Source organism: Triticum urartu, chromosome 4 (genome assembly GCF_003073215.2).
Source record: "Triticum urartu cultivar G1812 chromosome 4, Tu2.1, whole genome shotgun sequence".
NCBI lineage: Eukaryota > Viridiplantae > Streptophyta > Magnoliopsida > Poales > Poaceae > Triticum > Triticum urartu.
This window is the reverse complement of record NC_053025.1, coordinates 11,105,015-11,122,225: the sequence shown is the minus strand read 5'-3', so window position 1 is coordinate 11,122,225 and position 17,211 is coordinate 11,105,015. Positions and strand designations below refer to the sequence as shown.

Sequence of the window (17,211 nt, the reverse complement as noted above, 5' to 3'; positions counted from 1 at the left end):
ATCTTGATGAAAATAAGATATATCATGTTATTATTAGTTCTAACCATTCAGAGCAAGAAGAAGAGAAATTATTGAAAACTCTGAAGAAGCACCATGATGCTATTGGATATACTCTTGATGATCTTAAGGGCATTAGACTCTATGCCAGGACAAAATAAAATTGGAGAAATATGCTAAACCAGTTGTTGATCACCAACGACGGTTAAATCCTAAGATGAAAGAAGTGGTAAGAAAAGAAATACTAAAGCTTCTGGAGGCATGTATAATTTATCCTGTTGCTGATAGTCAGTGGGTAAGTCCTATCCATTGTGTCCCTAAGAAGGGAGGTATTACTGTTGTTCCTAATGATAAAGATGAATTGATCCCACAAAGAATTGTTACAGGTTATAGAATGGTAATTGATTTCCGTAAATTAAATAAAGCTACTAAAAAGGATCATTACCCTTTACCTTTTCTTGACCAAATGCTAGAAAGATTATCCAAACATACACATTTTTGCTTTCTAGATGGTTATTCTGGTTACTCTCAAATACCTGTGTCAAAAGAGGATCGAGAAAAGACCACTTTTACTGGCCCTTTCGGTACCTTTTCTTATAGACGTATGTCTTTTGGTTTATGTAATGCACCTGCTACCTTTCAAAGATGTATGACTGCTATATTTTCTGACTTTTGTGAAAAGATTGTTGAGGTTTTCATGGATGATTTCTCCGTTTATGGAACTTCTTTTGATGATTGCCTAAGCAACCTTGATCGAGTTTTACAGAGATGTGAAGAAACTAATCTTGTCTTGAATTGGGAGAAGTGCCACTTTATGGTTAATGAAGGTATTGTCTTGGGGCATGAAATTTCTGAAAGAGGTACCGAAGTTGATAAAGCTAAAGTTGATGCTATTGAAAAGATGTCGTGTCCTAAGGACATCAAAGGTATAAGAAGTTTCCTTGGTCATGCCAGTTTTTATAGAAGGTTCATTAAAGACTTCTCAAAAATCTCTAGGCCTCTGACTAATCTCTTACAAAAATATGTTCCTTTTGTCTTCGATGATGATTGTGTAGAAGCATTTGAAATACTTAAGAAAGCTTTGATTTCTGCACCTATTGTTCAGCCACCTGATTTGAATTTACCCTTTGAAATTATGTGTGATGCTAGTGATTATGCTGTAGGTGCTGTTCTGGGACAAAGAGTTGATAAGAAACTAAATGTTATCCAATATGCTAGTAAAACTCTAGACAGTTCCCAGAGAAATTATGCTACTACCGAAAAAGAATTTTTAGCAGTTGTATTTGCTTGTGATAAGTTCAGACCTTATATTGTTGATTCTAAAGTAACTGTTCACACTGATCATGCTGCTATTAAATATCTTATGGAAAAGAAAGATGCTAAACCTAGACTTATTAGATGGGTTCTCTTGCTACAAGAATTTGATTTGCATATTATAGATAGAAAGGGAGCTGAGAACCCCGTTGCAGGTAACTTATCTAGGTTAGAGAATGTTCTTGATGACCCATTACCTATTGATGATAGCTTTCCTGATGAACAATTAGCTGTCATAAATGCTTCTCGTACTGCTCCATGGTATGCTGATTATGCTAATTACATTGTTGCTAAATTTATACCAGCAAAAGAAAAAGGTTTTCTATGATTTAAGACATTACTTCTGGGATGACCCACACCTTTATAAAGAAGGAGTAGATGATGTTATTAGACGTTGTGTACCTGAGCATGAACAGGAACAGATCCTACGCAAGTGTCAGTCCGAGGCTTATGGAGGACACCATGCTGAAGATAGAACCACGCATAAGGTATTGCAATCCGGTTTTTATTGGCCTACTCTTTTCAAAGATGCCCGTAAGTTTGTCTTGTCTTGTGATGAATGTCAAAGAATTGGTAATATTAGCATACGTCAAGAAATGCCTATGAATTATTCACTTGTTATTGAACCATTTTATGTTTGGGGCTTTGATTACATGGGACCGTTTCCTTCCTCTAATGGGTATACACATATTTTAGTTGCTGTTGATTACGTTATTAAGTGGGTAGAAGCTATTCCAACTAGTAGTGCTGATCATAACACCTCTATTAAGATGCTTAAAGAAGTTATTTTTCCGAGGTTTGGAGTCCCTAGATATTTAATGACTGATGGTGGTTCACATTTTATTCATGGTGCTTTTCGTAAGATGCTTGCTAAGTATGATGTTAATCATAGAATTGCATCTCCATACCATCCACAGTCCAGTGGTCAAGTAGAACTGAGTAATAGAGAGCTCAAATTAATTTTGCAAAAGACTGTTAATAGATCTAGAAAGAATTGGTCCAAGAAACTTGATGATGCATTATGGGCCTATAGAACTGCATATAAAAATCCTATGGGTATGTCTCCGTATAAAATGGTTTATGGAAAAGCATGTCACTTACCTCTCGAACTAGAACACAAGGCATATTGGGCCATTAAAGAGCTCAATTATGATTTCAAACTTGCCGGTGAGAATAGGCTATTTGACATTAGCTCACTTGATGAATGGAGAACCCAAGCCTATGAGAATGCCAAACTGTTTAAACAAAATGTTAAAAGATGTCATGACAAAAGGATACAAAAGCGTGAGTTTAATGTAGGTGATTATGTTTTGCTATACAACTCTCGATTAAGATTTTTTGTAGGAAAACTCCTCTCTAAATGGGAAGGTCCTTACGTTATCAAGGAGGTCTATCGTTCCGGTGCCATAAAAATCAACAACTTCGAAGGCACAAATCCAAAGGTGGTGAACGGTCAAAGAATCAAACATTATATCTCAGGTAATCCAATAAATGTTGAAACTAATGTTATTGAAACCGTAACCCCGGAGGAATATATAAGGGCCACTTTCCAGAACATTTCAGACTCCGAAAAGGAATAGGTATGTGGTCAGTAAGTAAACTGACTCCAAAATACTTCTAATGGTAATTTTTCTCTGTTTTGGAATATTTAAGAAAATAGGAAAATAATAAGTAGTCCGGGAAGGACACGAGGCGTCCACGAGGGTGGAGGGCACGCCCCACTGCCTCGTGGGCACCTCGTGTGCCCTCCGGACTCCGTTTTCTTGCACGATACTTCTTTTGGTCGGTAAAAAATCATTATATAATCTCCCGAAGGTTTTGACCACCGTACCACGCAATTATCCTCTGTTTTTGTTTCGAGCTATTTTCTGCCAGAGTTGTCAAGGCCAGGCATCATGTCGTCCCCCTCCTCCAACAATGAGGGAATCGATGCGTGGCTAATGAAGATAGAGCTGAAGAGAGAAAAACCCGGGGAGATCAACAAGGATGATAGGATCAAGAAGACCACGAAGGATCAAGCTCCGGCAGCAGAAGAAGAAGAAGACATCCTTCAACCTCATTACAATCTTCTTACCCCAACTGAGATCGAAGCAACCAAGATGATTGAGTTAGCTCGCATACAAAACAAGTATCTCACACGTGAAAATATTTTGTTGAAGGAGCATATCACCGCTCTTAAGGGCATTATCCACAAATTGGAGGATCTCCTACGCTCGATGTCTGATACTACACCATCAACAACTCCATCATCACCACCTCCGGAGAACTGAGTATCGGGTATGGGCACTCCCCTTGGCAACTGCCAAGCTTGGGGGAGGTGACCCGGTATCATATCACCATCACACTCCTATCTTTACCGTTTTTCTTAGTTCGATCCTTTTAGTAATATCTTGATCTCGTAGAATAAAGTTTTAGTATGATCTAGTTTTGAGCTTTGCTTTATGATCCTTCTATGTAACTGAGTCCGTGAGCCATATATAATAAAGATCAGTTTTGAGTCAAGGGCTTGATTACCTTATTATGATCTTGAGGGAATAAAAATAAAAGATAAAAGAAAGAATAAACAAGAATTAAAGAGATCATATTGATCTTATGGAGAGTAATGAGTTCACATATAAAGAGTATGATGAATAAAAGTTGTTGAGAGTTGACAAACATAGTTTTGGTCATCATTGCAATTAATAGGAAGTAATAAAGAAAGAGAGGTTTTCACATATAAATATACTATCTTGGACATCTTTTATGATTGTGAGCACTCATTAAAATATGACATGCTAAAAAGTTGATGTTGGACAAGGAAGACAACGTAATGGGTTATGTTTTCCTATATCTGAAATAAAGTATATTGCCATGGATCATCCAACATGTTGAGCTTGCCTTTCCTCCTCATGCTAGCCAAATTCTTTGCACCAAGTAGAGATACTACTTGTGCTTCCAAATATCCTTAAAACTGGTTTTTCCATGAGAGTCCACCATATCTACCTATGGATTGAGTAAGATCCTTCAAGTAAGTTGTCATTGTTGCATGCAATAAAAATTGCTCTCTAAATATGTATGATTTATTAGTGTGGAGAAAATAAGCTTTATACGATCTTGTGATGTGGAAGCAATAAAAGCAACGGACTGCATAATAAAGGTCCATATCACCTTTCCTTATGCAAGTATCTTGACTTGCTGAAAAGCTCTTACATTGACTCTTTCTGATGTTATGATAAATTACAATTGCTTCAATGACCGAGATCATAGTTTGTTAGTTCTCAATGAAGTTTTTGATTCATACTTGACATTGTGAATAAATTGTTACTTTAGCATAAGAAATCATATGACAATATATATATATATATATCTGTGTGTGTGTGTGTGTTGCTGCTATAAGAATGATCATGATGCCCTCATGTCCGTATTTTATTTTATCGACAACTCTATCTCTAAACATGTGGTCATATTTTTCGATATCGGCTTCTGCTTGAGGACAAGTGAGGTCTAAGCTTGGGGGAGTTGATACGTCCATTTTGCATCATGCTTTTATATCGGTATTTATTACATTATGGGCTGTTATTACAAATTATGTCACAATACTTATGCCTATTCTCTCTTATTTTACAAGGTTTACATGAAGAGGGAGAATGCCGGCAGCTGGAATTCTGGGCTGAAAAAGGAGCAAATATTAGAGACCTATTCTGCACAGCTCCAAAAGTCCTGAAACTTCACGGAGGCAGTTTTTGGAATTAATAAAAAATACTAGCAAAAGAATCAACCAGAGGGGGCCACCCACCATCCACGAGGGTGGGGGGCGCGCCCTACCCCCCTTGGCGCGCCCCCTGTCTCGTGGGCCCCCTGGCAGGCCTCCGGTGCCCATCTTCTGCTATATGAAGTCTTTCGTCCGAGAAAAAAATCAGAAGCAAGATTTCGGGACGAAGCACCGCCGCCATGAGGCGGAACCTGGCGAAACCAATCTAGGGCTCCGGCGGAGCTGTTCTGCCGGGGAAACATCCCTCTAGGAGGGGGAAATCATCACCATCGTCATCACGAACGATCCTCTCATCAGGAGGGGGTCAATCTCCATCAACATCTTCACCAGCACCATCTCCTCTAAAACCCTAGTTCATCTCTTGTATCCAATCTTTGTCCCAAAACCTCAGATTGGTACCTGTGGGTTGCTAGTAGTGTTGATTACTCCTTGTAGTTGATGCTAGTTGGTTTATTTGGTGGAAGATCATATGTTAAGATCCTTTATGGATATTAATATCCCTCTGATTATGAACATGAATATGAATTGTGAGTAGTTAAGTTTGTTCCTGAGGACATGGGAGAAGTCTTGCTATAAGTAGTCATGTGAATTTGGTATTCGTTCGATATTTTGATGAGATGTATGTTGTCTTTCCTCTAGTGGTATTATGTGAATGTCGACTACATGACACTTCACCATTGTTTGGGCCTAGAGGAAGGCATTGGGAAGTAATAAGTATATGATGGGTTGCTAGAGTGATAGAAGCTTAAACCCTAGTTTATGTGTTGCTTCGTAAGAGGCTGATTTGGATCCATATGTTTCATGCTATGGTTAGGTTTTACCTTAATACTTTTTTTGTAGTTGCGGATGCTTGCGATAGGGGTTAATCATAAGTGGGATGCTTGTCCACGGAAGGGCAGTACCCAAGCACCGGTCCACCCACATATCAAATTATCAAAGTAACGAACGTGAATCATATGAGCGTGATGAAAAGTAGCTTGACGATAATTCCCATGTGTCCTCGGGAGCGTTTTCCTTCATATAAGAGTTTTTCCAGGCTTGTTCTTTGCTACAAAAAGGATTGGGCCATCTTGCTGCACCTTATTTACTTTTATTACTTGTTACCCGTTACAAATTACCTTATCACGAAACTATCTGTTACCGATAATTTCAGTGCTTGCAGAGAATACCTTATTGAAAACCGCTTGTCATTTCCTTCTGCTCCTCGTTGGGTTCGACACTCTTACTTATCGAAAGGACTACGACAGATCCCCTATACTTGTGGGTCATCAAGCTCCTCCTTTCTTTGTGCTGCAGCAGCCTCTTTCTTTGATTTCTTATCTATTTTTTTGTTGCAGCAGCTTCTTTCTCTGCTAGCTTCTTGGCAGCTTCTTGCTCTTTTTTAGCCTTCTTCTCAGCCTCTTTCCTTGCTTTGTACTCAGTAGCTACAGTTCTCATCAGCCTCCAAAATAATCTGCCTTGTCTCTGCTTAAGCCTGCTTTTTTATTGTTGCTTCTTCTTTCCTCTACTCTGTTCTGAGCAGCTGCCTCACTCTTCCGCCATGCCTCTGCTGGCTTCTTCTCCTCTTGCTTATGTCTCTTCCTGGAAGCTTTGTGTTCCTTCTTTTCCTGTTCTTCTCTCCTTGCTGCAAATATAGCAATTTTCTAATCTTCTAAGTATTTGTCTCTTTGCTTTTTTTAAGGCAAGCAACTTCTTGGCCATCTCTCATTGCTGAATGGTGCTTGTGCTCCCTTGGTTTTGATTCACCAATAGTTGGGCAGCAGAAATGAACGTAGACTCTGAAATAGGTCCTTGTGCAATCACTCTTTTATAAGGGTAATAGCAATCCCACTGATTCGTTCCTTCTAAGAAAACCTATTGTTTGCAAAACTTTCACTAGAATATGCTTATTCTTGCATATTATAGAAGTGCATTTTTTGTGCAAATTGTTTGCATTTGTTTCATTATTTGTTTTATTTTCTTTATTCTTAAAAGGTAATCCCAGTACCAGCAATTCATTTCTTAGGTAAACTTCATTATTTTGGTTTTTATTTTAGTTTCTTTCTTTTTTAAGGGTAATGCAATGCTACTAATTGATTACTTGTTTGAAAAAATATTTTTTATGAAAGTTTCACTATTACATTCTTAATTTTACATATTATAAAAAAGCACATTTTTTGTGTACATTGTGTGCAAATTTGTCATTTTTTATTCTCTTTCTGCTTAAAGAGTAATGCAATTGTCATTAATTCATTCCTATCAACACCATTCTTAGAGTTATTGGCTCCAAAGATTCTTTCCTGTGAAAATTTCACTATTACATTCTTATTCTTGCATATCTTAAAAAAAGCACATTCTTTCTGTAAATTATGTGCAAATTTTGTCATTAGTTGTTTTTATTCTCTCTTTCTTCTTAAAGGGAATGCAATTGCCACTAATTTGTTCCTATCATCACCATTCTTAAAGTTCCTGGTTTTTTGTTCATCTATTCTTTAGGTGTATAATAGGGTTATTATTGCATATTATAAAAATGTGTAATTTCCATGTAAATTGTGTGCAAGTTTTTGTTTTAAGTTTTTGCCAGTTTTTTCTTGTTTAAGGGTAACCAAAGCCACTAATTCATTATTATTTAGAAAATTTCATTGTTTGGTTTTTAGTATTTATTTCAATTTTAATATAGGGGGGAAGAATAAGGGTGGAGAAAGAAGCCACCTAGGCCTTTGGATCTGGATTAAATGGTGAAGAATGATTTTATTGAAGCAAAAATAATAATTCAAATGCCCAAGACATTGTTGCCCTCTTTTTCATTTTCTTTCATATTTTAGGTAATATAAATACCCTTATAATTCATTTTCCTTAAATAATGTTTTTTTATTTTTAGTTTTAATTCTGCTAAATCCGCATGATAGAAATAGTCGATGTTGGGCATGCCATGCATGTGATGTTTCTCTGTGTATTGTGCATGTGGGCTTTTCTGCGTGGGCATGTGGGCGACTGTGCATGCTTTATGTGGTGTGTCGTATACATGTGTGTGCTCAGGCGTCACATCCTCTTGCTGGTGAAGGGAAGGCACGAGCCCAAGTGGAATACGTGGGGCTACAAGATGCTAAAAAGTGTGACTGGCCAAAAAATGAAATTCAGTTGATCGTGGCCTAGCCGGTCCCATTTTTTATTCTTTTAGAAACACCTCTATACTGTTAGCTCAAAATGTTCTCAACTTGTATGTTTGCACCCTCCAACCTTTTTTACCTCTTCTATTAGTCCCCATGCACATGATTCCTAGCTTGGTCCGTACCTATCTGCGTGGGGGAAATACCAGGATATGCACTCATGACTACAAGAAAACTCAGATACTGCAACGCAAATCCCCGTGACGATGGCTGAAACCATCATGAAAAATGCCTAATGCTTGACTTTTGTACCTAGTGTCACTGCTTACCACGGATCTGGGACGGACACATAATCATTGCCGTCATGCATTAATCAAAGAGAATGTCACTGAATCGCGTCCACCATATGGTGCCTCTTGGCTACTAAATTCTATGATAGTTTGGTATTTTGCACGAGAATATAGTAGGGTCATATGAAACTGCAATTGTGTGACGGTCGTATTTTTTCATGTAATATCTAATCATGAGAACATGGATAAGTGAGTGGTGGGACCTATGTGTCAATGTTCCAAGAATCTGTACCTTTTTTTGAACTTCTGCACGCGTGTATATATATTTTAGACCAACATGTTATGTATAGGTTGAAGCGTAGCACAGCCTACGGCCTAGTGTAAAGCCCCTTGATCAGAGCGGCCTTATTTTTCTTCATCACAACCTGCAGCCTAGCAAGCCTAGAATAACAATGTCTCCTATTTACCGCATAGGTTGACACTTGTCGACCAAACGCGCACCGGGAACTCCTATCTGCCGTATTTTTTGGCAAATAGACTCGCGACGCAACATACATAGCCTCACAAACACGCATTGGGAGATCTTGCCTGCCGCATTTTTGCGTCTCATAGACTCTCGATGCACACATATGAAACCTTGTTGTTTGACCCATTTTCTGGCACTGTACGAGCAAAAAATCGCAAAATGCGTACGATGAAGAGGGATTGGAACTCCTGACCTCGCGCACCAAGACACTGAAACCATGAACTTTTGTAACCAAGTGAGCAGCGCGAAGTTTTTAAGAAATGTAAGCAGCGTCAGAGTTGAACATTTGTTGAAAATTTGAATGTGTTTTTTTTTTGTGAAAAATGATTATTTTTATAAAAATGAATATTTTCTAAATTATGAATAAAATTTTCAAACTCAAGTAGTTTTTAAATTTCTGAATAATTTTCAACCCTGTGAACAATTTTCAAATTCTGAACAACAGGAACATTTTCTGAATCTGAGAACTATCTTTGAAACAAAAACATTTTCTGAAATCAACAAACAAAACTTTGAAGATGCAAACATTTTTTGAAATCCCTGAACATTTTTTGAAAATACGAACTTTTTTTTGAACTTGTGGACATGTGTGTATATGTTTTTTTGTAGACCAGCATGTATGTATAGGTGGAAGCACAACACAGTCCATAGCCAGCAAAACGCCCTTTTCAAAGATTTTTCTACGTGGGCTGAAGCGCAGCTCAGCCAGCGGCCTAGTTAAGCCACCTAAACACAGCGGCCTTTCTTTTGTTCAGCACAGCCCGCAGCCTAGCAATTTTTACGGAAATAGAATTTTTTTCTGAATTTATGTCCAAAAATTAAAACCGAAACATTTTGGAAAATTTGGAGACATTTTTAAAAATGCGAACATTTTCTAAAATTCCCAAACATTTTTATAAAACACTAAAAAAAATTTAATTTGTGAAATAAATGTTGAAACGAAACTTACATAATTTTAAAAACGTGAACAAAATTTTGAATTCCAAAAAACGGATCTCAAAAGAAGAAAAGGAAAACAGTTCTCCATTGAACAGGCAGCGCAAGCGACCCAACGAATGAGATGGGTATCCCATTTAACAGAAGAATTGCTACCGGCCTTTTAACCAAATTTTTTTCTTTTATAGGTTTTCGTCCTTTTGGTTCTCTTTGGGTTTTATATATTTTTTCCAAAAAAAACCTTCGTCTTTTTGGACAGTTTAAAAATCTAACTGAATTTAAAAAATTATCGTGTTTAAAAAATTATGTTTCAAATATTCTTCCAAATTTTAAAAAGTCCGTTTTTTCAAATATTCTTCACAAATTCGAAACATATTTTTTTAAGAATTGGATAAATTGTTCTCATTTCCAAAAATTCTGCACAAATTCAACACATGTTTTCATTTTTTTAATTATATTCTCAAAAAATGTTTGTCTTCTAAATATTTAAGTTTTAAAAAAGTGTTCACAATTTCAAAATATGTTTGTGTTTAAACAATATTCTCAATAGTTAAAAATATGATTGCTACAGTAGCCCCTAGTTCGCTACTCACTCGCTCTGACTCACGCAACAATTCATAGATGATCCAGCCCACCAAGACGAGGCCCTCTGTGCGACAACCCTTCTATTTGACACAAAGAGCGTCCAATATGAGGTCCCGAGCATGTGCAATCATGGTACCAAAGCCAACTTGACATGAATATGCAAGTCTCAAGTTCCTATGTGTTTTCCCCATTGCTTTGCAGTAGCTAACCATTGTGTCGAATGGTAAGTTCCTATGTTAATTGCACGCGAGGATGATGCGATGTACAAAAATTGCACGCGAGGATGATGCGGCGTGGTGGTAGCCCATGGTGGTGGTTCGGGTCGGTCCGTGCCGGCGGCTGGGCGTGCTTTGGCGTCTGTCCATCGGCAAGCGGCTTGTGTGCTTGTCTCCACTCCATTCCCAAGTTGCGCTTGTGCAAGATGTGTCGAAGGGCTAGACTTTTCCCATCTCTGTCCACCGTTGAGGGGCGATCTGTTGCCGTCATAGAACTGTTCGCACCAATATATTGTTTCCGGTTTTGGGTGTCTATCGTAATACAAAAAGGATAATAATATTGGAATAATTTTTTGGTGCATCCTGTCCACCAAAAGTACACCATGTCCGGGTCTTAAGCGATACATGAACCTTACGTGACATTTGTAATTAAGGTGAGAATACTCAACCAAGGCTGGAGCACGACAAACTTGATCAGCTTGAGTATGCAACTTCCAAATTGCGCGTGATTGGTACTGACGAAGGTGTCATGTACCAGAAATGCTCGCCCTAATAGGCCAACTAGATCAGACTGAGTATGCAATTCCCAAGTAGTCCCCATGACAACTGCGCTGCACGAGATTGGCGTAGCTCATCACAATTGGCTATAAACTAGCTGAAAGTTTCTCTACACGAGGTCAGATCAGATGTTGGAAATGCTTTGTTTCCAGTTTGGTATCGGATGGTCTAAGTGCATCTTCTCGAGAGAAAAGATGCTTATGAACGATGCAAGATTATTATAGTGCAAACGCATGCAGGATGCCATATCGATGCTTACATCCGGATGTGGGCTGGGTAGTTGGTAGTATACGAGTATGCCAGCCATATGTCAATCATATGAACCTAATTCTCGGTATATACTCCAACCTATTTCACCTTTATCCATTATCAGTGCAACTTTATGCATATGCATATGATAAGCTTCGGTCACGACGAGTATGGCAACAGATGTACAATTTTCCTTTGGTACACAGGGGTTGAGGTCAACACATTAGGGCTCCTCCTTACCTACATTTACCAAAGTTTTTAGTAGCACGATATCTCAGAGCTATAGCGTTTGTAGGGACATCACGCTAAATGGAATCGTGTACAATTTGGCGCCTCTAGCGCCATTTAGCGATGCCACTATTTGTCATAGCCAGCTATTTAAAACTACGATATATACACGTGGTGGCACTTGGAAGTGAGGACATTGGGATGTACAAGACCTCTTCAAGTGCAAGTATCATGCAGTGCCACATACACATTAGGACGACGTGGCACTATAATTAATGGTGAATGATAAGTATTATGATGCCATGGTGTACTAGTATCTCTATGCACACAACAAATACTTTGGCATCATAGCGGTTGTAGAAATTATATCCAAAGATGTCCCTTAGATATCCTAAGAATATGCATTTATCGGACTTGGGTGCAAGCTTGTCTTTGTGGAGTCACTTGACATATGCTTCCCAACCACAAATGTTTAGAATAGACAAATTGAAATTCTATTTAGTCCATATCTCATATAGTGTCTTGTCTAGAGATTTTGGTGGCACCCTACTTAGTGTGAAATTCGTAATTTCTAGAGCATAACCTATAATGTCGATGGTAGATCAGACTGACTTGTCATTGATCGAACCATGTCCAACAAGGTGCGATTCCTCCGTTCCGGTGCACCGTTTCTCTATGCTAGACCTAGAGGAGTGAGTTGTGGAACTATTCCACGACTCTTCAGATGATCATCAAACTCGTGGCTCAGGTACTTGCCTTCATGATCTAGTCATAGAAGTTTGATCTTACTGAGTTGATTCTTAACATTGTTCTAAAACTCTTTGAACTTTTCAAAGATTTCCGACCTCTGCCTCATCAGTTAGACACATCCATATGAGCTCAAGTCATCATTGACGGTCACAAAAAGTATAGGTAACCACCTCATGCATCGTGCACATTGGATCAGGGACTATATTCTCTAACTGTGTCGAGTAACCTAGATATTCATTGGGAGTTTGAAATTTTAATTTGATATGTGGAGGCTCAACTCATAAAAACCCGTCCATTGATCATGGGGGCTAGGCTAGGATAGTTTATTTCATTAGATTTAAAATTCCTTAATTAGATTATTAGCCATTTACGGTGTTGAAGCTGGCTTAAGACCAACTGATTAGTTCGTGTCTGAGAATTTTATTACGTCAGACGGGCTCTGCTCTCCCAAATATCATGCACGTGCAGCCCGTAGCAGAACTTCACTATATGCATTAGCACATATGAACATGACACAGGGATAAGACTACATTCAGCACTTATTAATAAGAACTTTATTTCTCGGGCCACACTGAGCCGATAGCCAAAAGCGTAGAAGATAAAAATTAAAGAAAGTACATGCAATTAGGACAGCATATCCCTTCCTTCTTATTGCTGGAACACTGAGAAGCTGACGAGTAAAGCAGTAAGTTTTCCTAAGGAACACTTACTTCTACTAATTTGGGGATGGGCGCACATAGGCTCCAAGCTGATCAACAAATTGCCCAGACCGCCCGTAGTGTCAAAAAACGTCTTATATTATGGGACGGAGGGAGTAGTATTTGCCTTGGCTCCTAAGCACCACGAGGGAGTACAAATGTGGTCCGAGATTGTCAACGTTATATATGTGATCCATGACTTGAGCTCATTATCCAATTGATGACTGAGTTACATTTGAACGAAATACAAAATTCACTCACCGGCTGCTTCATCCCATCGGCACCACCAAATGGACCGATAGTCCGCCTTGCACCGAGTTGGACGATGTAGGTGAAAGCAATGGAATCAATAACTTCGTTACTCTGAATTGTGACACTTTCTAGACGCTGAGGTAGCTCTGCCTCCGGGATTTCAAATGGTGTCCCTCCATTCCCACCTCACGGCCCAACCTTTTGTAGGGAGTTCTGCACAGGCATGTATATATAAATATATATGTGTGTGTGTGAGTGTGTGTTAGAGCTAAATTAGTAGTAGAATGATGTACTCACATTTTGCATGTGTCCAAATCATGACAAAAATACAAATTAGCTAGCTAAGCTTCCACAGTTTAAAGAATTAAGGAAGAACACGATCGAGGGAAAAATGAATCTAACCGGCTTTGGGAAGTTGAAGCACACAACACGGAAACGAAGCTCTCTGATGCTTCCGGTTCCGGCTGGCAAATCCTTGATTTTTTTTTGTAGGTAACAACACCTTGTGCAAAAGCGAACTCGCCAGTCCCACCCGTAACCACCCATTCACCTTCGTCGGAAACCAAATGTCCTTGCACACTGAGGGAGGACCCCTTAAACCTAAAATACAAGTTTGTAAGCATCACGCACAAAAAAAATATGGCAACATAAGTTTAAAGCAAACATGCATGTTCGGAAAAATGACAAACCTCTCATCGGTGAACACTGTGTTGAAGGACATAAACCAGGCTGCGTTGTTCTTGCCGGACCCTTGATGCAGGCCTTGTGCACGCACGACAACCTTCGCCGTGGTGTCAGGACCATCACGTATGTCCCAGTCAGTAGCGACGGTGACACCGAACCCCTGGGGAAGCTTTGGATTCACTGTAATGAGCTGGTTAGCACCATTTGTTGCTTCGAACTGCTGTTGCACGAACAAGTGGAAGAGATGCTCCTGGTACTGCACCGGTGCGCTAACCGGAGCGGTGGTTTGGTAATAGGAAGGGTTTGCCTTGGCCATGCTGATCGAGAGTAAGCAAGCTAGCTTGATGTCTAGGGTTCTTGTGTGGATTGGTTGTGGAATGAGATGAAGTGAAGGAGGCAATTTATAGGCATGTTAGGCACCACCGGGTCGTTTGAGCGCCTACACTCCCTCCGTCCGCGTCCGGAATTAACTGTCGCTGAAATGAGTGTATCTACCCACTAAAACACACTTAGTTACACTAATTTCAACAACGGTTAATTCCGGATGGAGGTTGTACTTTGGAATTTTGAATTTTGGAAGTGAACCACCATCAGGCAACTGCATGCTGCCAAACTTAATTTATGTGATCATGTTGCTTCGGATTAGGATCACAAGCTTGATAAATATATCTAAGTAGCCACGGCATTGCTTCAGATCTAGATGTACAACCACATTATGGTGACATTGGCTAAATTAAAAACTGACACGTATTGTGGATCTCCATACCATTTCAAAACACCCTGCGATTGTATACAATTCTGCAGTCGCAGTTGTGACAGATAATAGCCATGAACCGTGCTCACATGCATAGCAAGTTTTTTTATGTACAAAATGACAATTGAAAATTTGAAAATTTTGAATAAACCGTATAGCAAGGGGGAGGGTGCGAATGCATAGTAAGGGGGAGCAGGGGCGAAGTTGAAAAGAATGGCACGGTGAGGGAGGAAATGTGTGGGATGAGGGTGTCGAAGTCCTATGTGGCGGCGGTCCGGACTCCCGCAAGCCCCTCCCCCTGTTCCCTAGTTTGCTTCCGATTTGCGAGAAAAAGGATGTCCGAACCATCGAGCGGACCGATATAGAACCACATTGGACGGAAAACAATTTTGGACCGCGTGGTCTAGATGATTGCGGGCAGTTTGAGGGTCGGTGTTGAAGATACCCTTATGTTCACTTATATTTTCCTATTATGCTTGCGGGTGTGGTCCCGCCGTCACCGAACCACCGTTCTTCTCCATGGTGTTTGCTGCCAATCCAAAATTGAGAACCAACTATGGCTGCGGTCTGCTTGAACATCAGTTGCAGACACCCCACTGACTTCTGCAACGGGGGGCCGTGCGTCGAGAATGACATGGTCCATCTGAGCGACCACACATTTTCGGCTATGACCCTGCCGGACCGGGAGTCGGAACTGCGAGGGGATACAAGGATTTAATGTAGAAAATTCCTCCAAGACGAAGGGGAAAAACCACGAGCGTCAGCCAACAAATCTTCACTATATAGGAAGAGGTTACAAATGACAGGGATTTACAACTGATCAATTTTATACCGTGTGGTGCCTTATAAGAGGTACATATAACAGCGGTGACCTAGGTCAATATTGATCCATACCTCACGCAGGGAGGGGGGCGAAGCCCCCCCCCCCCCACCTCCCGCACCCTAGGCGTACCTGACAGGAGTGGCCCACATGGGCTAACTTCAGTCGTCGCTACACTCCGCTCCGACCCAAGCCTCCCGACGACGGGCCTCTGGCCCGCTCGTCATAAGTTAGTCTTTATACTTATATATGAATTTAGATCACAAGATAACAAACTCCACCTTGAGATAAATTCTATTTTGTAGCATGAATGAGGGTTCAGCGCCAAGCAGACACTAGGGATATTGAGTTATACCAACTAAGTTTGAGCAACTTAGCAACAGGAATTGGCTTTGTCAATATATGAGCAGGATTACCATGAGTACTAATCTTGCATACCTTCGGTTTACCTTGATCTATAATATCTCAAACATAATGGTATTTAACATTGATGTGCTTTGTCCTCTCATGGAACATCTAATCCTTAGTAAGATATACCGCACCCTGACTGTCACAAAACGAATTAATGCAAGAATTATCTCCAAAAATCTGTGCATGCAAAACTTTCACCCAAAATGATTCTTTACATGCTTCTGCAATAGCCATGTATTCTGCTTTAGTGGTAGATTGGGAAACTACAGGCTGCAACATTGCCCTCCAACTCATGACACAACCATCAATAGTGAACACATAACCTATAAGGTACGTTCTCTTATCCAAATCGGTGAAAGCAAAATCTAAATCCACATGGCCAACTAGTCCCTTACTAGTCCTGCAGAATTTCAAACAAGCATTGGAAATGCCATGAAGGTACCTCAAAATCCATTGAACAATCTTTCAATGTTCTTTACTAGGGTTAGCCATGTATCTACTGACCAAACTCATTGCAAATGAAAAATTAGGCAGAGAACACACCATGGCATACATTAAAGAACTGACTACACTAGATTATGGAACGCTTGACACATACTAAAAAATTTCATCCATACTAGGACATTGAGAAGATGAAAATTTGAAATGAGGAGCAACGTGAGTGCTTATTAACATAGCATCATGCATGTTAAAATGATGAAGAACTTTCTTAAATGTAACTTTGCCGACTAAGAAATAGCAAACCAGAATTTTCGTCCCTCATAATCTTCATACATAGAATTTTCTCAGCAGTACGAGGATCCTTCATCTTCAACTCACTACTTAATTGTGCCTTTAAAGCAGTGATCTCTTTCTTGCCCTTGCCCTTGCCCTTGGCAGCAATCAACATGTCGTTAACGTATAACAACAAGTATATAGGTGATCCATCAAAAATTTAATGTAAGCACAACTATCATATTCAGACCTCTTAAATCCATGTGTTATCCTAAATGAATCAAACCTTCTATACCATTGTCTCCGAGACCGTTTCAAACCTTATAGGGCCCTCTTTAATTTTCAAGTGTTGTTAACTTATGCATAAAGGACTGTACAAAATATCGGCTT

At 39.6% G+C, this 17,211-nt stretch overlaps 1 protein-coding gene across 1 annotated transcript; it reads right to left on the bottom strand.

Annotated features, from left to right (window-relative positions):
- Positions 1 to 12,917: 12,917 nt before the first annotated feature.
- LOC125553398 (dirigent protein 1-like) lies at positions 12,918 to 14,476 on the bottom strand. Its single transcript, XM_048717185.1, has 3 exons — positions 14,128 to 14,476; positions 13,841 to 14,038; positions 12,918 to 13,651 (listed from the first exon to the last, which is right to left on the bottom strand). Exons 1-3 carry the CDS (start codon positions 14,436 to 14,438, stop codon positions 13,567 to 13,569), a joined length of 594 nt encoding a protein of 197 aa, XP_048573142.1. The 5' UTR covers positions 14,439 to 14,476; the 3' UTR covers positions 12,918 to 13,566.
- Between the last annotated feature and the right edge of the window lie 2,735 nt (positions 14,477 to 17,211).